At 28.7% G+C, this 27,829-nt stretch overlaps 1 protein-coding gene across 1 annotated transcript in view; it reads right to left on the bottom strand.

Moving 5' to 3' along the window:
* The window catches only part of LOC145266315 (sphingosine-1-phosphate lyase 1-like), an 81,250-nt gene that overhangs the window by 40,485 nt on the left and 12,936 nt on the right, over positions 1–27,829 (bottom strand). Inside the window, exons 2-4 of the mRNA XM_080121874.1 lie at positions 22,808–22,955; positions 10,173–10,348; positions 8,237–8,356 (exon numbers count right to left, since the gene is read on the bottom strand). Of these exons, the coding sequence (XP_079978000.1) occupies positions 8,237–8,356; positions 10,173–10,348; positions 22,808–22,955 (444 nt within the window). The remainder of the gene's footprint in view (positions 1–8,236; positions 8,357–10,172; positions 10,349–22,807; positions 22,956–27,829) is intronic.

The raw sequence follows: 27,829 nt of genomic DNA, 5'->3' as shown, positions 1-27,829 counted from the left end.
ATTGGCATATCAACCCTTTTCAAGTTATTTAATGACAAATCGAGTAATTTTGGAAAAAGGTTTTTACGCTTCAAGTTGGTTTGATTGTCTTGATATCTTTGTTAATTCGTAATATTGATTTAATTGCTTTGTAGTCGATTCTGTTGTTTTTGTTCCTGGCCTTGCAGAGCATGTTTGAGCTTTGCAAAGGGGAAAGGAACAGGTTATAATATTATCATTTGAAGTCAGGAAGCCAGTAGAGAAGCAAGAGAAGAAAAAGAGAAGGGAAGGGAGGCAGACTGTTGTTTTTTGTTTGTGACTTTGCAGAACATGATTGAGTTTTGCAAAGGGTTAAAAAAAAAATTTTTTAAAAAAGGGTTTTAATAATTTGGTGCATTTGCGTAAGGAAGCCAATATCTTTAAACAACCTGATCTGGTAACACCAGTGTTAATTTAAATTCTGCATATAAATTTTTATATATATAATTTTTCTGTCATATAAAAGAAAGTAGGTAGACTACATTATTTAAATAATCTTGAGGTTTTTGTCCAGAATTTACCCCTATATTAAAAAACAAAAATAAAGAAAAATCTCTATGATGTACATCACTGTGTCAAAACAAAAATACCATACTCCAAAAAGCGCATGAATTGATCAAGTACTTTTATTTTTATAAACGAAAATCATTTTTAAGCAATTAATGGGAATTCGTAGACATTACAACATAAATCTTGCAAGTTTAAATTATTGAGTTATCACTATTTGTTTTTGTCTTAAAAATTATTCCCAAAATGGTGGACAAGACAGCTGTGCTTTGGTCACTTATGAAATTTTATTTATTTAAAACTATTTGATCAATTTACGACATTTTTGAAAATGATATTTCTATTTTGTCATGGAAATTGTTTTTAATTTTTCATTTAACATGGGAGATTTTGTTGACAAGTACGAATCTATTAAGGCAGATGAAACTGGATATTGTTTGTAAAGTTTCATGCTGAAAGTAAATATATCTTTTTGTGTGGGTCATCTCACCTGTCTGTTTAAATGTATGTATGTATGTATGTATGTATGTATGTTTGCCTAAAACTTTCGACAGATGGGACAGATTTTCACGAGATTAGCTGGTTTTGAAGCTCGACCCTTTGGACGACACATATCGAAAAATTGGATAAAAACATTAATTTCTTCACCCTCAACTGGGCACTTTTCTACAGGGAGGGGGGTCGCTTTTTTTGCCGATACACACACACACACAGACGTTCAGCTTTATATTAGATATATATCTTATAATATAAAGCTGAATATGTGTGTGTGTGTGTGTGTGTGTGTGTGTGTGTGTGTGGGGTCACGAATAGGCTCCTATATGGTTGACTATTTTATAAAACTGATTATATATAATGATAGAAGATGTATCAAGACACAGGAATGGGTATGTTTGATCTGGCAGAACAGTGGTTCATTAAAATTGTGGGGTCTACGTACGTGCCTGGTCCACAAAGTATGGAAATAAAAAATTAAAAAAAAAACGTTTACAAGTGTTTTGATATAGATGTACATAATAATACTTTGATAAGTATGTTTTAACTCGAATAGGGATAGTATAATAAAATTGTAGGGTCTGCGTTCACGCCTGGCCTCCATAGAATGGAAATAGGAACAAACTTTAATAAAGACTTTTCATATCTATCTGCGTAAGTATACTTTGATAATTATGTTTCAGTTTGAAGAAATATGCTATAATAAAATTATGGGGTGTTCGTTCGCGCCTGACCTCCATAGAATGGAAATATGTCACAAAGTTTAACAAGGTTTTTTAATATAGATCCACAGAATATTGTGATAAGTGTTTCAGTGTGAACAGGTATGGTATAATAAATTATAGGGTTTATCTATTTTATTTTTACTTTCATCATATTTTGCTTTGGTTTTGATACCCCCGAATTCGAAGCTATCTCTTTACAACCCTTTCTTTTCATAACCTATCATACTTTCATAAACGACAGTGAACTGTTTTGAAGTTATATAAACATTATTTATTAATTTAAATTTATTATTTTGTATTAATGGAATATTTTCCACTTGTAAAAAAAGAGTTTAAATGAATTTAAAAAATGATATATCTATAAAATGAAATTGTGTGTGTGTGTGTGTGTGTGTGTGTGTGTGTGTGTGTGTGTGTGTGTGTGTGTGTGTGCAATTCTCTACCAAACTAGTCTGTCAATTTTCGGTCTACAGACTCAAGATTTGACAAAAGGGGTATTGAGAATTGGGAAAAATTTTCATCGGTTTTCAGCCAGAAATTTGGCTGTCAAGGGGTCAAAGTTCAATGGTCTGACCTTTGAAAACTCTACCAAACTCTCCCGTCAATTTTGGGTCGAAACACTTGATATTTTAGATATAGGTTACTTGAACATAAAACAAATTTTTTAAAACAAATGTTAAGAGGTCAAAATTTGAGTCAAAGTTTTAAAAAATTTGACCTCTTAGCCAATTTTTGGTTTAAACATTTGAAATTTTACATAAAGTATATTCAGACATAGGGCAAGCACTTTAATCGGTTTTTGGCCGAAAATTTCACTATCAAGGAGTCAAAGTTCAAAAGATTTGACCTTTGCGGTCTCTAGCAAACTATTCAGCCAATTTTGGGTCTAAACATTTGAAATTTTACATAAAGGGTATTCAGACATGCAGCAAGTTTTTAATCAGTTTTTGGAAGAAAATTTGGCTGCCAAGAGGTCAAAGTTGAAAGAGTTGACCTTTGCAAACTCTACCAAACTCCTCCACCAATTTTGAGTCTAAACACTTGAAATTTTAGATGTAGGTTGCCTGGACATGAGTCAAACTTTTAATATAGATATATTTTTCAAGCTTACCAAAAGCAGCACTAGCCTGGTCTATCCTGTGGACTATTTCAGCATATATATATATATATATATATATATATATATATATATATATATATATATATATAATTATTTCTTTTACTGTAATAATTAAATACCTACAGACACTAGTTTTTCATCCTTTCAGGAATCTTCAGTGCAGGGTGTCACGATTAATACCAGTCGAACGATTCGAACACCGCAACACAAGACATCTCTGGCTCGATTAGCGAACACCTAATCAATTCGGCTACCATTAACCGCGTGAAATAATGTTGAATTTAAACACTTTAATTTTAAATGTCTATTTACGTCAGTAAGACAGTGATCTAATCGTTATATGATGATCTATGCATAAGAGCTAAGTTGACCGACTTTAATTCAACTGGATAGATACATATATATATATATATATATATATATATATATATATATATATCATATACAAACATATATATATATATATATATATATATATATCCACATACAAACATATATATATATATATATATATATATATATCCACATACAAACATATATATATCCACATACAAACATATATATATATATATATATCCACATACAAACATATATATATATATATATATATATATATATATATCCACATACAAACATATATATATATATATCCGCATACAAACATATATATATATATATATATATATATATATCCACATACAAACATATATATATATATATATATATATCCACATACAAACATATATATATATATATCCGCATACAAACATATATATATATATATCCGCATACAAACATATATATATATATATATATATATATCCACATACAAACATATATATATATATATATATATCCACATACAAACATATATATATATATATCCGCATACAAACATATATATATATATATATATATATATCCACATACAAACATATATATATATATATATATCCACATACAAACATATATATATATATATATATATATATCCACATACAAACATATATATATATATATATATATCCACATACAAACATATATATATATATATATATATATATATATCCACATACAAACATATATATATATATATATATATCCACATACAAACATATATATATATCAACATACAAACATATATATATATATATATATATATATATATCCACATACAAACATATATATATATATCAACATACAAACATATATATATATATATATCAACATACAAACATATATATATATATATATCAACATACAAACATATATATATATATATATCCACATACAAACATATATATATATATATATCCACATACAAACATATATATATATATATATCCACATACAAACATATATATATATATATATCCACATACAAACATATATATATATATATATCCACATACAAACATATATATATATATATATCCACATACAAACATATATATATATATATCCACATACAAACATATATATATATATATATCCACATACAAACATATATATATATATATATATATATCTACATACAAACATATATATATATATATATATATCCACATACAAACATATATATATATATCCACATACAAACATATATATATATATATATATCCACATACAAGCACATATATATATATCCACATACAAACACATATATATATATCCACATACAAACACATATATATATATCCACATACAAACACATATATATATATCCACATACAAACATATATATATATATATCCACATACAAACACATATATATATCCACATACAAACACATATATATATCCACATACAAACACATATATATATCCACATACAAACATATATATATATATCCACATACAAACATATATATATAGGTATATATCCACATACAAGTATATATATATATATATATCCACATACAAACATATATATATGTATATATCCACATACAAACATATATATATGTATATATCCACATACAAACATATATATATGTATATATCCACATACAAACATATATATATGTATATATCCACATACAAACATATATATATGTATATATCCACATACAAACATATATATATGTATATATCCACATACAAACATATATATATGTATATATCCACATACAAACATATATATATGTATATATCCACATACAAACATATATATATGTATATATCCACATACAAACATATATATATGTATATATCCACATACAAACATATATATATGTATATATCCACATACAAACATATATATATGTATATATCCACATACAAACATATATATATGTATATATCCACATACAAACATATATATATGTATATATCCACATACAAACATATATATATGTATATATCCACATACAAACATATATATATGTATATATCCACATACAAACATATATATATATATATATCCACATACAAACATATATATATATATATATATATATACATATATATATATCCACATACAAACATATATATATATATATATACATATATATATATATCCACATACAAACATATATATATATATATATATATATATATATCCACATACAAACATATATATATATATATATATATATATATCCACATATATATATCCACATACAAACATATATATATATATATACATATATATATATATCCACATACAAACATATATATATATACATATATATATATATATATCCACATACAAACATATATATATATATACATATATATATATATATCCACATACAAACATATATATATATATACATATATATATATATATCCACATACAAACATATATATATATATACATATATATATATATATCCACATACAAACATATATATATTATATACATATATATATATATATATCCACATACAAACATATATATATATATATACATATATATATATATCCACATACAAACATATATATATATATATATATATATATATCCACATACAAACATATATATATATATATATATCCACATACAAACATATATATATATACATATATATATATATATATCCACATACAAACATATATATATATATACATATATATATATATCCACATACAAACATATATATATATATACATATATATATATATCCACATACAAACATATATATATATATATACATATATATATATATCCACATACAAACATATATATATATATATACATATATATATATATCCACATACCAACATATATATATATACATATATATATATCCACATACAAACATATATATATATATATATACATATATATATATATCCACATACAAACATATATATATATACATATATATCCACATACAAACATATATATATATATACATATATATATATATCCACATACAAACATATATATATATATACATATATATCCACATACAAACATATATATATACATATATATATATATCCACATACAAACATATATATATATACATATATATATATCCACATACAAACATATATATATATATATATATATATATATCCACATACAAACATATATATATACATATATATCCACATACAAACATATATATATATATACATATATATCCACATACAAACATATATATATATACATATATATCCACATACAAACATATATATATATACATATATATCCACATACAAACATATATATATATACATATATATCCACATACAAACATATATATATATATATACATATATATATATATCCACATACAAACATATATATATATATACATATATATATATATCCACATACAAACATATATATATATATACATATATATATATCCACATACAAACATATATATATATATACATATATATATATATCCACATACAAACATATATATATATATACATATATCCACATACAAACATATATATATATATACATATATATATATATCCATATACAAACATATATATATATACATATATATATATATATCCACATACAAACATATATATATATACATATATATATATATCCACATACAAACATATATATATATACATATATATATATATATCCACATACAAACATATATATATATACATATATATATATATATCCACATACAAACATATATATATATACATATATATATATATCCACATACAAACATATATATATATACATATATATATATATCCACATACAAACATATATATATATACATATATATATATCCACATACAAACATATATATATATACATATATATATATCCACATACAAACACATATATATATATACATATATATATATATCCACATACAAACATATATATATATACATATATATATATCCACATACAAACATATATATATATACATATATATATATATCCACATACAAACATATATATATATACATATATATATATATCCACATACAAACATATATATATATACATATATATATATATCCACATACAAACATATATATATATACATATATATATATATCCACATACAAACATATATATATATACATATATATATATATCCACATACAAACATATATATATATACATATATATATATATATCCACATACAAACATATATATATATACATATATATATATATCCACATACAAACATATATATATATACATATATATATATATCCACATACAAACATATATATATATACATATATATATATATCCACATACAAACATATATATATATACATATATATATATATATCCACATACAAACATATATATATATACATATATATATATATATATCCACATACAAACATATATATATATATACATATATATATATATATCCACATACAAACATATATATATATATACATATATATATATATATCCACATACAAACATATATATATATATACATATATATATATATATATCCACATACAAACATATATATATACATATATATATATATATCCACATACAAACATATATATATATACATATATATATATATATCCACATACAAACATATATATATATACATATATATATATATATCCACATACAAACATATATATATATATATATATATAAATCCCCGAAACAGTGTTTCATGGTAAACAACTGATGATCCCTTGAAAAATAAATTATTGGTATTATAGTAAATTCGAGAGCGAGTTGATGCAGTGATTGCAGGTGATTAAATGACTTACTGACTAGATGGTTTTCTAACGAATGATAAAAAAATATTTTTATGCATAGTTTTAAAGGTTTAAAACTTCAATATCATGTGGATATATATATATATATATATATATATATATATATATCCACATAAAAACATAGAAACTGTCGAGAAATAGGATACATAGAAATATCTACCTTGGCAAGCAATGATGTTAACTTGCTATCTTGGCCATAAATCATCCCTGAACACCATCCTTCTTGCCAGTCGACAGTTCCATATGCACGATACCGTTTCAGCTCACTCAGAACTTCATCCTAAAAAAAAAAAATTTCAAAGACGTAATTGGAATTGAGTGAAGAATAACAAAATTTTTTTGGTGTTGCGGTAATGATACGAGGAAGAGGGTAGGTTTCGAACCCGTTTCGCTGTCAGTAGTTGGATCTGAGCACAAAACAAAACAAAAAAAAAAAAAACAATTACTTTTCGAAAGAAACAAAGCAAAAACCATTTCTTATCTAAGTAGATGTTATGAATCAAGCTGATTTACCTATTTCAGAAATAATGAACTAACGCAGAGACAATAAAGGGATGTAACTGGTGGCCTTCGGGACAAGATCACAGTGTAGTATCTGTTCTTCAGATGCTGCACTTCAATTTCTTGTTCTCTGTCAGTGAAGGAGAAATCCTTCACGACTGAGACAATTTTTAATTTTTGTTTCTTTTCCCCAACGTTCAAAAAACGACCCTGGTGTCTAACTCTGTCTCATGGGGAGGCATTCTAAATAGGAATAAAAACAAAAATTAACAAGCCGCCAGGCGTTGCCCGGTCATAAGATACACTTAAATATGATATGCAGATTTTGTATTTTTTATTATAAAGCCAATACTTTATTGATTATTATATTGTACCCAATGTATAGCAGTGATTTCGAAAGTTATAAAAATATATGATTTGGGTGCTATTAGTTAAAATTAAAACTAAAATATATATATATATATTTTTTTTTTACATGGAGGTCACCACTTATCAAGGCCCGGAAGCCACTCAGGGATAAGGATTATTGCATGTATGGGATAGTATCGTAGTAATCGTTAGTATTGGAGATTTGATAAAGTGTCTTACTTAAGGGGGTGGTTCATCATGAATTTGTTTATGTTGGACTTGAAGACATTCAAGTTGTAGTCAGGTGGGAAACAGGCAAAGCAAACGGAAGAGAGTTCTACAGGCTGCAGAGAAGAGAAAAGGGCATCCCCCACTAAGCCACAAAGTCTATTTTGTACTCTGTCAAGGCAGGATAGGCTGTTTTTAACAGCTTCTGATCAGATGTGGCAGCAATACTCCATCCTTGGACGTACTTGGCTTTTATACAGATAGAGAATTGCATCAGTATTGAGATATTGATAGAAGGATCCCACCATTTTCCCAGCGACCTTGGCAACAGACTTGATGTACATGTTCCATTTCAGATCAGGAGTAAAGGTCAAACCCAGAAGCTTGTCAAAACATGGAGCCTCCCCAAGACAAGAACCATCCATTTCAATTGATGCCAGATGGGGATCAGAGCACATATAGTACATATATATATATATATATATATATATATATATATATATGATTTATCTTGTTAGTGCTCCATGAAAAACCTGACGTAATCAGAGGTTCCATGGTGTCCTGCCATTTGGGAAACCCTGGTTTAGAGAGATGTAGTCGTCAACTTTAACAGTGAAGTGGCCATAAGAAAGATAAACATGAAGAAATGGAGACAAAAAAAGTTGTTTGAATTTGAATTGAAAGCCATTTTTTAATTTCGGATGAAAAAAAATTCTTAATCAGAAAAGCTTTGAATTATAAAAACCAACATGAAGACGAAGAATAGTGTTTTTTAGTGTAGTCGATCAGTACAGGTGTCGGATTGTAAAAGTCTGCAGACAGAGAGCAAATTCCTTCTCATGTTGAACATGAAAAATAATGTTCTGGAATTATAAAATATCTGACATGTTTTATTGAGTGGCTTCATTTGATTGGTCAATTCATATTGACAGTGTCTATAAATAGAAGCTTCCAAACTTGGAGAATCATTCCTTAAACATAATAGCAAAAAATATTGCAACATGTCCAATATAACTTACGTCAGAAAGTCCTTTCTCTGGAATCGCTGTGAGGTACGCATCGGAATTGATGGATTTCTTGATGCTCTCATCGATCACCCTCGAGGTCTCTTCCAGGGAAGACGAAATCTTCTTTTGAACTGACGGAAGTTTTCGCAAAAGTTTGAAAATTCGTTTTTTCAGTCTCGTTATCAAATCTGAAATAAAAAGGAAATTTCAAATATTAATACCATAACAATAGTCGTGCTCGGGGTAACGCCAGGTGACCTTGCTGGTAGATTCTTACATGTGATGATATTGTCAGATTGAAAACGGAAAGAGAAACCAACTAATTTATAGATACAAAATAATGTTTTCACCTGAAATGCATTGGTTTAAAAGATCAATAGTCTACGCACATACAGATAGGCAAAAACACTGCAGTCAATTCGGTGCAAATCTATTCCTTACTGCGATTCTTGCTTTTTAAAATTTTCCCAGGCAACACTTGTACACAAGCAACGCTAGTATATTCATAAATAAAATATTTTTATTTACTGATCACTGTACGTAACCGGTGTTGTCAGGTAAAAAATCAAATTCCGTTTTTAAATGCAGCTGATGTTGGTTATACTAATAATTAAAATTAAATAAAATGTGAATTAAACTAAATTAAAAATAAATAAATCAAATTTATATAATATTTCTAATTAGAATACTTAACATAACTATATGACTAAGTTCCATTCAAAATGTAGAGCTGATTATTAAAACATACTTTCTTTACTACAATATGCAAATGAGATAATCATTACTGCAATATGCAAATGAGATAATCTCTTGAATGTTTATTAATTCTTATTCCATTATTCCTTATTCCATTAAAAATTTATTTTTATTCCATTATTCCATTAAACATTTATTCTTATTCCATTATTCCATTCAAAATTTATTCTTATTCAATTATTCCATTCAAAATTTATTTTTATTCCATTATTCCATTCAAAATTTATTCTTATTCCATTATTCCATTCAAAATTTATTCTTATTCAATTATTCCATTCAAAATTTATTCTTATTCCATTATTCCATTCAAAATTTATTCTTATTCCATTATTCCATTCAAAATTTATTCTTATTCCATTATTCCATTCAAAATTTATTCTTATTCCATTATTCCATTCAAAATTTATTCTTATTCCATTATTCCATTCAAAATTTATTCTTATTCCATTCAAAATTTATTCTTATTCCATTATTCCATTCAAAATTTATTCTTATTCCATTCGAAATTTAGATCTGCTTAAAACATACTTTTTTTACTGCAATATGCAAATGAGATAATCTCTTGAATGTTTATTAATTCTTATTCCATTTATTCCATTCGAAATTTATTCTTATTCCATTCAAAATTTATTCTTATTCCACTATTCCATTCAAAATTTATTCTTACTCCATTATTCCATTCAAAATTTATTCTTATTCCATCATTCCATTCAAAATTTATTCTTATTCCATTATTTCATTAAAAATTTAATCTTATTCCATTATTCCATTCAAAATTTATTCTTATTCCATCATTCCATTCAAAATTTATTCTTATTCCATTATTTCATTCAAAATTTATTCTTATTCCATTATTTCATTCAAAATTTATTCTTATTTCATTATTCCATTCAAAATTTATTCTTATTCCATTATTCCATTCAAAATTTATTCTTATTTCATTATTCCATTCAAAATTTATTCTTATTCCATTATTCCATTCAAAATTTATTCTTATTCCATTATTCCATTCAAAATTTATTCTTACTCCATTATTCCATTAAAAATTTATTCTTATTCCATCATTCCATTCAAATTTTATTCTTATTCCATTATTCTATTCAGAATTTATTCTTATTCCATTATTCCATTCAAAATTTATTCTTATTCCATTATTCCATTCAAAATTTAATCTTATTCCATTATTCCATTCAAAATTTATTCTTATTCCATTATTCCATTCAAAATTTATTCTTATTCCATTCAAAATTTATTCTTACTCAATTATTTCATTCTAAATTTAATCTTATTCCATTATTCCATTCAAAATTTATTCTTACTCCATCCTTCCATTCAAAATTTATTCTTATTCCATTATTCCATTCAAAATTTATTCTTACTCCATTATTCCATTCAAAATTTATTCTTATTCCATCATTCCATTCAAATTTTATTCTTATTCCATTATTCCATTCAAAATTTATTCTTATTCAATTATTCCATTCAAAATTTAATCTTATTCCATTATTTCATTCAAAATTTATTCTTATTCCATTATTCCATTCAAAATTTATTCTTACTCCATCATTCGATTAAAATTTTATTCTTACTCCATCATTCCATTCAAAATTTATTCTTATTCCATCATTCCATTCAAATTTTATTCTTATTCCATTATTCCATTCAAAATTTGTTCTTATTCCATTATTTCATTCAAAATTTATTCTTACTCCATTATTTCATTCAAAATTTATTCTTATTCCATTCAAAATTTATTCTTATTCCATTCAAAATTTAGATCTGATTATTAAAAACATACTTACTTTACTGCAATATGCAAATGAGATAATGAGATAATCTCTTGAATATTTATTAATTCTTATTCCATTATTTCATTCAAAATTTATTCTTATTTCATTATACCATTCAAAATTTATTCTTATTCAATTATTCCATTCAAAATTTATTCTTATTCCATTATTACATTCAAAATTTATTCTTATTTCATTATTCCATTCAAAATTTATTCTTATTCCATTATTTCATTCAAAATTTATTCTTATTTCATTATTCCATTCAAAATTTATTCTTATTCCATTATTCTATTCAAAATTTATTCTTATTCCATTATTCCATTCAAAATTTATTCTTACTTCATTATTCCATTCAAAATTTATTTTTATTCCATTATTCCATTAAAAATTTATTCTTATTCCATGATTCCATTCAAAATTTAATCTTATTCCATTATTCCATTCAAAGTTTATTCTTATTCCATTATTCCATTCAAAATTTATTCTTATTCAATTATTTCATTCAAAATTTAATCTTATTCTATTATTCCATTCAAAATTTATTCTTACTCCATCATTCCATTCAAATTTTATTCTTACTCCATCATTCCATTCAAAATTTATTCTTATTCCATCATTCCATTCAAATTTTATTCTTATTCCATTATTCCATTCAATATTTGTTCTTATTCCATTATTTCATTCAAAATTTATTCTTACTCCATTATTTCATTCAAAATTTATTCTTATTCCATTATTCCATTCAAAATTTATTCTTATTCCATTATTCCATTCAAAATTTAGATCTGATTATTAAAACATACTTACTTTACTGCAATATGCAAATGAGATAATGAGATAATCTCTTGAATATTTATTAATTCTTATTCCATTATTTCATTCAAAATTTATTCTTATTCCATTATTCCATTCAAAATTTATTCTTATTCCATTATTTCATTCAAAATTTATTCTTATTTCATTATTCCATTCAAAATTTATTCTTATTCCATTCAAAACTTATTCTTATTCCATTATTCCATTCAAAATTTATTCTTATTCCATTATTCCATTCAAAATTTATTCTTATTCCATTATTCCATTCAAAATTTGTTCTTATTCCATTATTTAATTCAAAATTTATTCTTATTCCATTATTCCATTCAAAATTTATTCTTATTCCATTCAAAATTTATTCTTATTCCATTATTCCATTCAAAATTTATTCTTATTCCATTATTCCATTCAAAAGTTATTCTTATTCCATTATTCCATTCAAAATTTATTCTTATTCCATTCGAAATTTAGATCTGCTTAAAACATACTTTTTTGACTGCAATATGCAAATGAGATAATCTCTTGAATGTTTATTAATTCTTATTCCATTTATTCCATTCGAAATTTATTCTTATTCCATTCAAAATTTATTCTTATTCCATTATTCCATTCAAAATTTAATCTTATTCCATTATTCCATTCAAAATTTAATCTTATTCCATTATTTCATTCAAAATTTAATCTTATTCCATTATTTCATTCAAAATTTATTCTTATTTCATTATTCCATTCAAAATTTATTCTTATTCCATTATTCCATTCAAAATTTATTCTTACTCACTTATTTCATTCAAAATTTAATCTTATTCCATTATTCCATTCAAAATTTATTCTTATTCCATTATTCCATTCAAAATTTATTCTTACTCCATCATTCCATTCAAATTTTATTCTTATTCCATCATTCCATTCAAATTTTATTCTTATTCCATCATTCCATTAAAAATTTGTTCTTATTCCATTATTTCATTCAAAATTTATTCTTATTCCATTATTTCATTCAAAATTTATTTTTATTTCATTATTCCATTCAAAATTTATTCTTATTCCATTATTCCATTCAAAATTTATTCTTACTCCATTATTTCATTCAAAATTTATTCTTATTCCATTATTTCATTCAAAATTTAATCTTATTCCATTATTCCATTCAAAATTTATTCTTATTCCATTATTCCATTCAAAATTTATTCTTACTCCATCATTCCATTCAAATTTTATTCTTATTCCATCATTCCATTCAAATTTTATTCTTATTCCATCATTCCATTCAAAATTTGTTCTTATTCCATTATTTCATTCAAAATTTATTCTTATTCCATTATTTCATTCAAAATTTAATCTTATTCCATTATTCCATTCAAAATTTATTCTTATTCCATTATTCCATTCAAAATTTATTCTTACTCCATCATTCCATTCAAATTTTATTCTTATTCCATCATTCCATTCAAATTTTATTCTTATTCCATCATTCCATTCAAAATTTGTTCTTATTCCATTATTTCATTCAAAATTTATTCTTATTCCATTATTTCATTCAAAATTTATTTTTATTTCATTATTCCATTCAAAATTTATTCTTATTCCATTATTCCATTCAAAATTTATTCTTACTCCATTATTTCATTCAAAATTTATTCTTATTCCATTATTTCATTCAAAATTTAATCTTATTCCATTATTCCATTCAAAATTTATTCTTATTCCATTATTCCATTCAAAATTTATTCTTACTCCATCATTCCATTCAAATTTTATTCTTATTCCAACATTCCATTCAAATTTTATTCTTATTCCATCATTCCATTCAAAATTTGTTCTTATTCCATTATTTCATTCAAAATTTATTCTTATTCCATTATTTCATTCAAAATTTATTCTTATTCCATTATTCCATTCAAAATTTATTCTTACTCCATCATTCCATTCAAATTTTATTCTTATTCCATCATTCCATTCAAATTTTATTCTTATTCCATTATTCCATTCAAAATTTGTTCTTATTCCATTATTTCATTCAAAATTTATTCTTACTCCATTATTTCATTCAAAATTTATTCTTATTCCATTATTCCATTCAAAATTTATTCTTATTCCATTATTCCATTCAAAATTTAGATCTGATTATTAAAACATACTTACTTTACTGCAATATGCAAATGAGATAATGAGATAATCTCTTGAATATTTATTAATTCTTATTCCATTATTTCATTCAAAATTTATTCTTATTCCATTATTTCATTCAAAATTTATTCTTATTTCATTATTCCATTCAAAATTTATTCTTATTCCATTATTCCATTAAAAATTTATTCTTATTCCATTATTTCATTCAAAATTTATTCTTATTTCATTATTCCATTCAAAATTTATTCTTATTCCATTATTCCATTCAAAATTTATTCTTATTTCATTATTCCATTCAAAATTTATTCTTATTCCATTATTCCATTCAAAATTTATTCTTATTCCATGATTCCATTCAAAATTTAATCTTATTCCATTATTCCATTCAAAATTTAGTCTTATTCCATTATTCCATTCAAAATTTATTCTTATTCCATTATTCCATTCAAAATTTAGTCTTATTCCATTATTCCATTCAAAATTTATTCTTATTCCATTATTCCATTCAAAATTTATTCTTACTCCATTATTCCATTCAAAATTTATTCTTATTCCATTATTTCATTCAAAATTTAATCTTATTCCATTATTTCATTCAAAATTTATTCTTATTCCATTATTCCATTCAAAATTTATTCTTACTCCATCATTCCATTAAAATTTTATTCTTACTCCATCATTCCATTCAAAATTTATTCTTATTCCATCATTCCATTCAAATTTTATTCTTATTCCATTCAAAATTTGTTCTTATTCCATTATTTCATTCAAAGTTTATTCTTACTCCATTATTTCATTCAAAATTTATTCTTATTCCATTATTCCATTCAAAATTTATTCTTACTCCATTATTTCATTCAAAATTTAGATCTGATTATTAAAACATACTTACTTTACTGCAATATGCAAATGAGATAATGAGATAATCTCTTGAATATTTATTAATTCTTATTCCATTATTTCATTCAAAATTTATTCTTATTCCATTATTTCATTCAAAATTTATTCTTATTCAATTATTCCATTCAAAATTTATTCTTATTCCATTATTCCATTCAAAATTTATTCTTATTCCATTATTTCATTCAAAATTTATTCTTATTCCATTATTCCATTCAAAATTTATTCTTATTCCATTATTCCATTCAAAATTTATTCTTATTCCATTATTCCATTCAAAATTTATTCTTATTCCATTATTCCATTCAAAATTTATTCTTATTCCATTATTCCATTCAAAATTTGTTCTTATTTCATTATTCCATTCAAAATTTGTTCTTATTCCATTATTCCATTCAAAATTTGTTCTTATTCCATTATTTCATTCAAAATTTATTCTTACTCCATTATTTCATTCAAAATTTATTCTTATTCCATTATTCCATTCAAAATTCATTCTTATTCCATCATTCCATTCAAAATTTATTCTTATTCAATTATTTCATTCAAAATTTAGATCTGATTATTAAAACATACTTACTTTACTGCAATATGCAAATGAGATAATCTCTTGAATGTGGATTGCTTTTGAATAAATAGTATATATAGAAATCATGCAATATAAAAGTACATCAGAGTTCGTTTTAGTATTAAAATCTACTTGTGAAATAATGTAACTTTGGTATGTATGAAACAAACAAACAAACAAACCAATAGACAGGAATACCATTCTTCAACCAAGGATCCCCGGAACCATAAGGTTCAGTAAAAGGTCCTAAGAGTTCAGCAAAAACAAATGAGATAAGCTAATATACTTTTCACTTTTCATTTAATTTCATATATACAAGGTGTCCCAAAAGAAGCTGATGCATTTGAAATTTGAATTCGACCAAAAATACCACTCTATGATAAATATCCGCTCCTCGGTGGTGTAATGACCTTCGATGACTTTGCAACCGTCATTCTAGATGCTCTAAAATCTTTTTTTCACTGATTTGTTGCTTCTGTTGTTCCATCTTATATTTGATCGATTCAGCTTCTTTTGGGACATCCTGTATCATATTAGCAGGGAGACCCAATGTTGCCCGGGATTGCATGAGGACCAACAAATGTTCAACACTCCCAATACATCTATTGTCATCAAAATTGATGAAATCGCCCATTTTTCAATCAAATCGATTGATTGCCTGCTCTAGTTGAGGGCCCATCGCGGTGAACAGGGAGAAAGCTTCACATGCCTCCCTGCAATGGCAGTCCACAATACATTGTAATCTACATTGCACTGTAGAGAACCTACTATTGATTTTATAAAATTATTTATATAAAATGGCTTGAATTAAAGTTCAAAAATGCAAAAGTCAAGTATCATGGTTCAGTTGTGCCTTAAACAGAAAAATTAAGTTTTAATGTGCCTCTGTCTTACCAAAGAACCTACTGCTAATTTTCTATACCAGGCCCTTCTGCTGGTGTAGTGATAAAACTTCTCACATACGCTTGTGATGTTAGGCTGTATAAGGGTGTTAACTTTGAGCAAAATTGGATTGTTTCGCCTTTAATTGGATTTTTTCCATTATCGACTTTCGATACTTATTGGAGGAATTTCGATATAAAACCTGTCTAAGAACACCCCCCCCACACAGAAAGTACATTTGTGTGAAATTTTTTAAAAATCGTCCGATCACCTGCATCCAATAATGTCATTCTTTTGTTCTATTTGGCATTGCCCAGAATCAATAAATATGAGAATACAGTATTACATTTAAAATGTAGCTTCAGTGTCTGAATTACATTTTGTTTCAACACTGAAACACAAGAGAGGAATGGGTTAGACGAAAGATACAGAGAGGGTTACAGAGAAAAACGGTAGACAGAGGAGAGAGGAAAGAGAGAAAAATAAAGATACAGCTAGAGAGAGAGAGAGAGAGAGAGAAAGAGAGGGAGAGATAAAAATTTTAATATGAAGATGTTACACATAATTTTACTTCTATTTAATTTTATAAGACCCCGAGCAACGCCGGGTACCCTTGCAGGTTGCAATATAAACACCAACGTATCTAATCTATTATGTTATTAAAAAAAAATCTATTTAATGAAGTCTGTATGGCACCATTGTAAAACCATATTAACATATTAGACAGATATGAGGGGAAAACAAATGAACACACATCCAAGGAAATAGCAGAAACACTAGAGGATGACCTCCAATTCGTAGTGGAATGGGGACAAAAATGGTTGGTCACATTCAATGCTGCTAAGACTAAGCTTGTTTCCTTCAATAACTACAAGAAACCTCTACCACCAATAGCAATGGCCAAGAACACATTACCTGAAAGTACTTCTTTTAAACTCCTCGGCCTAACGTTTACAGGGAATATGAACTGGAATAGATACATTGAGAGCATTGCCAAGGCTGCTGCAAGAAAGGTTGGCTCCCTCTACCGTGCTAGAAAACTACTTACGCCTGACAGTATCCTATACCTCTATAAGGCAACCATTCGCCCATGTATGGAGTACTGTTGTCACATCTGGGCTGGTGCATCTGCTTCTTGTCTCTCGCTCCTGGACAGGATTCAAAAGAGAGTCGCCAACCTGATAGGTCCTGAACTGTCATCTAGGCTTCAGCCTCTGTCCCATCGACGAGATGTTGCATCCCTCTGCCTGTTCTACAAATACTTCAATGGTGAATGCTCTGACGAACTGCAAACACTTGTACCTCCCCGACGTAACTACCCCCGACAAACCCAACAAGCTACTAAGTCTCATCCCTTTACAGTAGAGATCCCTAGGTGCAAGAAAGCCTTTTACCCCAATAGTTTCTTCCCCAGAACTGCGGGTCTTTGGAACTCCCTTCCGGGATTCTGCTTTCCCAGCTGCACTGATATGCAGAAGTTCAAGTGTAATGTTAACAAGCATCTTTCTACTCATCTCCCTGCATAATGACCCCGCTAATTAAGTCCCTGATAGTAGCCCCCTGCTTCAAAGTGGTACTGTGCCTTGTTTGGGGTGAAAATTGAATAAAAAAAAAAAAAATATTAGCAGGTGATCGACTGAGCTTCAATCTATGCCCCCCCTCTGCAAAACATTCGCAACAAACACTTATCAAGCTACAACTGTCAATAATTTCCCTTGCTCTCTATAAGTGTCTAAAACTGAATGAAAACTCCATGAGCAAAGTTTCTTTCCTAGAACAGACCATCTGTGGAACACAATACTGCAGATCTGCTTTCCAGTGGATTATAACATGGTCGCTTTCAAATTTAATGTGGGCCTGATGTCATCACTGCTATACTAATTAAGAAATGCTCAGCCGAGCTAGCCCCCTTCCCTACTTTCCAAGGTCTACAATAAATGCCTTACTGAATCCTGCTTCCCTAATAGCTGGAAGATGGCCTCTGTGGTACCACTGTACAAGACTGACCCTCTCAATAATCACCCTATCAGTCTCCTTCCCCTCTGTACTAAAATCTTTGAAACCTTAATTAATCAAACACTAGTCCACCACGTCGCAAAAGCAAATCTTCTCTCTGACAAACAGTATGGATTTAGGCAATGTCGTTCTACTGCAGACATTTTGACAGACATTTCTGAACGCATAGACCATTTACTGGATAAGGCGGGTGGAACCAAAGCTGTAGCATTTGATATATCCAAGGCCTTTGGCAAAGACTGGCATGAAGTGTTGTTAATGAAAATTAAATCATACCATATAACTGAATGTATACTATAATTAGATCCTTGGAATGAGGTGGGAAAAACGGTTAATACGCCATAAAAACTTACAACCAATCAACGTGGCACATCTAGAGTAGATTATATCCATACGAGCCGAGGATGTGTCTTCAACAAAGTCTGACAAAGTCTCAGTCATTTATGAGTATGAGGATAACCTTCTATATGTCGGGCTGAGGTGTGGTCTTAGGGAGTCCTAGGTGAGCCATTCTCCCAGGTCCGGCTGAGGTGTGGTCTTAGGGAGTCCTAGGTGAGCCATTCTCCCAGGTCCGGCTGAGGTGTGGTCTTAGGGAGTTCTAGGTGAGCCATTCTCCCAGGTCCGGCTGAGGTGTGGTCTTAGGGAGTCCTAGGTGAGCCATTCTCCCAGGTCCGGCTGAGGTGTGGTCTTAGGGAGTCCTAGGTGAGCCATTCTCCCATGTCATTGTCTCCTGTCTTCCAGGTGGAGTGAGTTTATTGCCTACTGCTTGGGGCGCTTCTACTGGAGAATGTAATTTTTAAAAAGGCCAGTGTGCTCCTCCTTTAAGGACGCTGGCTTGACTTTCTCCACCTTCTTGACCTTGTGTCACATCTTACTGCAGTGGTAAGGAAGCAAATAACATAAATTATTGTTATAGATTTCATAGGGTGAGACCTTAATCAAGCACTAGTCCACCACCTCGCAAAAGCAAATTTTCTTTCTGACAAACAGTATCGAGTCAAGTAATGTCGTTCTACTGCAGATATTTTAACAGTCATCTCTGAACGCATACACCATGTACTGGATAAGGCAGGCGAAGCCAGGGCTGTAGCTTTTGATATATCCAAAGCCTTTGTACAAAGTCTGGCATGGAGTATTGTTGCCACATCTGGGCTGGTGCATCTACCACTAGCTTCTTCTCCCTCTCGGATAGGGTCAAAAAAAAAAAAAAAAAAGGTCCCACATTGTCAACTAAGCTCCAACCCCTGTCCCATCACTGCAATGCTGCATCTCTGTGGTACCAGTGTACAAGACTTCTGGTGTAAGGACTGACCCTCTCAATATTCACCCTATCAGTCTCCTTCCCCTCTTCACTAAAATCTTTGAAACCTTAATTAATCAAACACTAGTCCACCACGTCGCAAAAGCGAATTTTCTTTCTGACAAACAGTATGCTGCATCTCTGTGCCTGTTTTACAAATATTTTAATGGAATTTACTTTAACGAACTTGTTGCACTTGTGCCTCCTTGGCGTACATATCCCCAACAAACCCGCTTAGCAACAAAATCACACCCCTTCATTGTTGAGATCCCTAGATGCCAGAAAGCTTTCTACTCTACTAATTTCTTCCCTCAAACAGCTAGACTTTGGAACTCCCTTCCTGCTACCTGCTTCCTTGACTGTACTGATATTCAGAAGTTTAAATGTAATGTAAACCAACATCTTGTTAATCTTTCTTCTCACCAGAGCTTAATCTTTTTGGGTCCTGGATATGACCTTAAACTATATCCGATTGTGAGGCCCCAGCTTGTGTGCTTTGGGGGGTGTGGAGCCACCCTTTAATTGCCATTGCTCCCAGGTCCACTCTGACCCGGAATGGTGGTACCTGTTAGGGTTCAAACTATGGGTTGAATAGAAACTGACTTGAAAAAAAAAAATATATTCTATTAAAAAAATTTTTCTTCAAAATCACTGGATTCGGCATTAAATAATCTGAAAAGGGTTGATATGCCGTAAAACAAAACCAACCAACCAAGTGGGAATATGCCTTGTTAACTTGTTGGTGAACGCAATTCAAAAAACAATGTAAAAGTAATTTTTTTTTATTATTGAATTTATTTGGAAATATTTTGAAGATGAGTAATTCGTATAATTTTTATTCATTGAAGGCAGTAGCGGTTTCAATCCCACCCAAAGTCGGTCAGAGGATTAATTGACCAAACCGTGGTGAGATAAAAACAGCTATTGAAGGCAGCAATTGCTGTGGATGTAGTTGGAGGATTCAACATTCCTATCCCGTTGCAGTTAACCTGACGAAGGCCAGAGAAATGATTGGCCGAAATATCGTGAAAACAACAATTAGAAAATGAGGATAATAGTCGAAATAATTTTTTAAAAATTAAAGTTTTTTTTGCTGTTGACTATAGGATGGTCGTTTTCAAGTCTTATATAAACAAATTCTTGTTGGTTCATCCTAAAACGAAAATTCCTTGAGCAAAGTGTTTTTCCTAGAACTGTGTCTGTGGAACATGATACCGTGGGCCTGCTTCCTAGCTGACTATAGCATGGTCGTTTTCAAGTCTAATGTAAACAAATTCTTAAATAATCAAACTCTACCCAAGTTTCACCATTACTGGTGTAGTTTCACAATCTACTTAACACTCATTAACCTCAAGTGGCCTTTGGGCCTTGATAAGTGATAACTTCCTAGTAGGAAAAAAAAAAGAAAAAAAGAAAAAGGTCGGCTCATGTGGACAAACAAAGTAAGAAATAAAAAGCATCTCTGAAATCCTTGACTACTCACGTTGTTCGTGGTTGTGTTGTAATTCGTGGAGTTTGATGATGGCGAGGGTGGTGCCGCAAGTGATTATCGCGACTCTCCAGGCATCTTGACCTTCAAAAACAGAATTCACTTTGTCCTGAACGTATTTGTGGCCCAGCCTGAACGGACTCTGCAGTAAAGAAAGAAAAACACAAATAGAATTATCGAACTGATGACGGCTTCAACGACTCGTGTGAACAGACAAGATTTTTGGGGTGATTGTTTGTTATAAACTAGCAGGACCTGTTAACCGGCGTTGCCCCGTGGAAGCACCCCTTTTCCTGTGCTCTTGTAAAAAATTAAATTATGGCTTACTACATTAAGAACAGCTTTCGGAATAGACACCCCCAACCCCATTTTATGAGGGGGCGGGGTTGTCAGAGTATTTGGTCCAAATTCAACCTTGATATTCGATGTCAGCATACCCACCCGCAAAGTGCATAATGCATATCTTCATACCTCAAAAACTACTTGTGCCCGTCAAAGGTAAAAGATACTGTCATAATAAGGATTGCCGAAAACCTATAAATATCGTCATTTTAATGAAAATTGGTAAGTTGGAGCCAAGATAAAAATTTACAGAAAAAGAAAAAAAAAGTAAATGTCTGATCAGTGTGGAAAAGAGATGTAAAAAAAAAAAATTTTTGAAATATAACAAATAAGTGTTTCCGTAGGCAATGTAATTTAGGGTACATGTGTAGTTTAACGGCGTAAATTAATCCGAAAGACAAAACAAGTATAAAAAAAAAACTATTCATATTTATGTAAAACACAGTATTACAACAAAAAGCTGTAATACAAGCAGAAGAAATATCGGTGTAACTATTTATGCCATCATTTTTTTTTAGTCTAAATGTACGGCAATTGAGGACAGCATAAAATTTGGCCTGTTTAAGATTTGACAGATTGCCCTTTTTAAGGCCAAATTTGGCCTTATTCTGCTCTTTCATAGACACGTTTAGACAGCATCTAAAAGGCCAAATTTGGCCTTATTATGCTATTTCATAGGCACATGTTAAAATTAACAGCGTCTAAAAGGCCAAATTTGGCCTTATTATGCTCTTTCATAGACACATGTTAAAATTAACAGCGTCTAAAAGGCCAAATTTGGCCTTATTATGCTCTTTCATAGACATGTTAAAATTAACAGCGTCTAAAAGGCCAAATTTGGCCTTATTATGCTATTTCATAGACACATGTTAAAATTAACAGCGTCTAAAAGGCCAAATTTGGCCTTATTCTGCTCTTTCATAGACACGTTTAGACAGCATCTAAAAGGCCAAATTTGGCCTTATTATGCTATTTCATAGACATCAAAATGCCAATCTGTACAAGTTTAAAAAGACCAATTGGTAAATGTCATATAGCAGCCTCAAATGTTGTAAAATAAGGTTAATATATAATGCTGCAAAAATGATATAAATGGAAAGTTTTCTGGGTTAGGTTTAGGGTTAGGGTTAGGGTTAGGAGTGTAATAAGTATAAAGTAAAAAGTTTTTTTTGATTCGTTTGTCTGTCAAACAAACGAAAAACAAACCAAGAAAATAGCATCGTCTAAAGGTTGGAAGCGGTTGACACGATAAGTGACACGGAAAGTATATCGATGAAATCGGCCACAGTAAAACACCCCAAGAAATCCACCGAAAAAAAAAACAACAAATAATGGGGGGGGGGGGTTTCTTTGTCAGGGCCTTTCGTAAGTGAAGTCTAATATATAATGATGGGAAAATAGTACAAATAGGGGATTTGTGTCTAAGAATGTGTATAAATTATAATGAAAAAGCTGTTGTAATGCGTTTGATTGTCCACAAACGAAAACAAACAACAATAAAATAGGGTTGGAAGTGGTTGACATGATAATTGACATGGTGGAAACCTAGTTAATCGCTGGAAAGTATATAATTAAAAATCGGCCACAGTATTACTTAAATTAAAGGAAAATAATGTAAGTAAAAAAATAGATAAATAAATAAATGCCCCCAGAAAACCACGTAAAAGAAAACCACGTAAAAGAGCATCATGTAAGAGTTGAGAAACTGATCACAAAACGAAAAATAAATAATGGTACGCGCATTTTTATTTTCATTTTTTTTTTTTTAGGGCCTCGAATGTCGTAAATGTAGTCTAATATATAATGACGGAAAAAGAATGTGGATAAAGTATAACGAAAAAGTTTATAAAATGTGTTGGACTGTCAACAAACAAGCACAATAGTAGCATCGGTTGACACGATAAGTAAGACAATGGAAGCCTCGTTAATCGGCGGAAAGTATATCGATAAAATTGGTCACAGTACTAGTTAAAGTAAAGAAAAAAATAATATAAGTCGGAAAAAATAAATGCCCCCAAGAAAACCACCGAGACAAAAAAAACAAAGAAAAATTGCATAGTCTAAGGGTTGAGAACCCGTTCCCAAAACGAAAAACAAATAATGGTACCCAGAGTTGGAGGGGTCTTTAACAGAGCCTCGAATTTACACAGGTCCACAGTATTAGCAAAAGCTAATCTAAGAAAAACAAAAAGTCCCCCCAAAAAAAAGTCCGAAAAACAAAACAAAGGGAAATTCCATCGTGTAAGGGTTGAGACACCGCTCCGAAAACGTAGAATAAGTAATGGTACCCAAATTTTTTTTTTTTTGTCAGAGTATTTTTGTTTTTGATTAAAGGGGGGGGGGTAATGGTGTGTAGGCACTTTGTGCATAAGTACTTTTAAAGGTTAAAACTATTTGATTTTCTGTTGACGAACAGTTTAAATGTTTATACTTGGTCATATTTTATCAGCAACATTGCATCATGTAGATAGAGGTCGCCGCCATTTTGGAAAATTTCCTGAACGTTCGTTTATGTATATAGAAGTGTATTCTGGAACAGTAGAATTAGCTAGTTTCATCCAATCAGATGGGGCGGATTTTGAGGAGGGATAATTTATTATTTTTGAATCAGGTAAAGGAAAGATGGGGTTATTTGTTTTAGTTTATAATCAGTTACGATGGGTGCAATGTAAGTATCATAGGAAAATGTAGACAAGCTCCTGGTGTCAACTGGTGGCAGTGGGAGGACTAAATATTTATAGAGAAAAGTAGAGACTCCTTCTTTTATAGATGTTGTGATGGTGATGATGTTGCTCCTAGGATGGAATGTAGCATTTTATTATAATGACTTAATGTGTCTAAAATGGCATTGTAAAGTTACATAAGATAGTGACTAATAGTCTAGACATAATGAATTAGTATGCGGCATCTGTTGTTGCAAATCTATGATACTTTAGTCCAGAGGGGAATTTCTACAATCAAAATATTATATAGGAGACAATGTTGTTTGAATATAATAAACAACATTGCTATATTCAAACAACATTGTTTTATATATATATATATATATATATATAATGTTTTATATACAAACAATGTTGTTTGAATATAACAAACAACATTGTTTTATATATATATATATATATATATATATATATATATATAATGTTTTATATACAAACAATGTTGTTTGAATATAACAAACAACATTGCTATATTCAAACAACATTGTTTTATATATATATATATATATATATATATATATATATATATTGGGGGGATGGAGAGGGTTAGGGTTAATATATATAATGTTTTATATACAAACAACATTAATAACGTTGTTTGTTATATACAAACAACGTTGTTGTTATATTAAAACAACGTTTTTTATATATAAAACATTTTTACATAAAAACAAGATTTGTGATTCCTGCATTTTGTTATTGTTGCATATTAGCACCCCTGGGGTATTGCCGAATTATGTGAGCCAGAAGATTTATTTATTATTTATTGGAGGAAGTGATAAGGATGGAATTGAAACGAAAGAAGGATAAATAAAGACCTGGCCAGAGATAAGTTAGTTTGGAAGTCAATTTCTAACAACTGTCCTGATTTTAGTTGTAACGGTCCTCTCCAGTTCAGGATGAATGTGCTTGGGTGAGTAAAGGATGTAGAGCAGTTAAGGTCAGTTAGTTAAAATGGTGATGATGATGATGATGATGATAATGATGATGATGATGAAAGAATGGATGAGAGCTTTTGTATTAGATGTAGAACAGTCGAGGTAGCAGGGTCAGTTGTCAAGGGAAAGTCAAGGACAATGAGTTAGGAAGAAGTAATAAATATGGATGCGAGAGAAAGAGGATTATTTTTGGTTATTTGTATGTAAGAGTCACTGCTTATCAAGGCCTGAAGGCAGCTCAAGGATAAGGGCTAGTGGGTTTGTCAGGCGGACAGCGAGACGAACACTGTGAGGATTGGAGATGATTGTTGAAACTGGGAAGAATTATTTGAGTCGATGGCTTAACAAGACCTGGCCAGAGATAGGTTAGTTTTGGAAGTGAATTTCCAAAAGTCGTCCAACACAGAAGTTAAACAAAACATGATTTTGGATGAATGGATATGAGGGTGTTCGGATGAGTATGGGTCACTGCTTATCAAAAAAAAAAAAAAAAAAAAAATGGGTGAGAATTCTTGAGTCGGTAAATGTAGAACAGTTGAGGTAGCAGGGTCATTGGAAAAAGGGATTAGAATGAACTGGAGAGAAAGAGGGATAAATAAAGACCCGGCCAGAGATAAGTTTGGAAGTCAATTTCTAAAAACTGTCTAACCATGTAAATGCCTGTTACGATGATGATGATGATGATGATGGTCTTGGCTTCGTTAAAAAAAATCTGGACATTTAATAATTGCGTTGTCCCATAAATCATCTCACCTGGTTGTCAACTCAATGGCCAAACATCAAAGTCTAAAAATGAAAGATTGGTTGTCATGGCAATGCAATCAAGATAACAGGACGAAGAAAAGATTATTGAGTTAAAAAAAAAAATCAAAACAATTACAATATTTGACTGATAAGAGCATTTACTCTGATTATTTATATTATATCTATTATATCCCCGTATTTCTGATGTTTGTCCGTCTGACAACACTTTAGAAGAACGATATGCAATAAAATTCTGTTTTAAACTTGGA

The sequence above is a fragment of the Euprymna scolopes genome, chromosome 41 (assembly GCF_053919585.1).
Source record: "Euprymna scolopes isolate OS-2025 chromosome 41, ASM5391958v1, whole genome shotgun sequence".
NCBI lineage: Eukaryota > Metazoa > Mollusca > Cephalopoda > Sepiida > Sepiolidae > Euprymna > Euprymna scolopes.
This window is presented reverse-complemented; position numbering and strand designations above follow the sequence as displayed.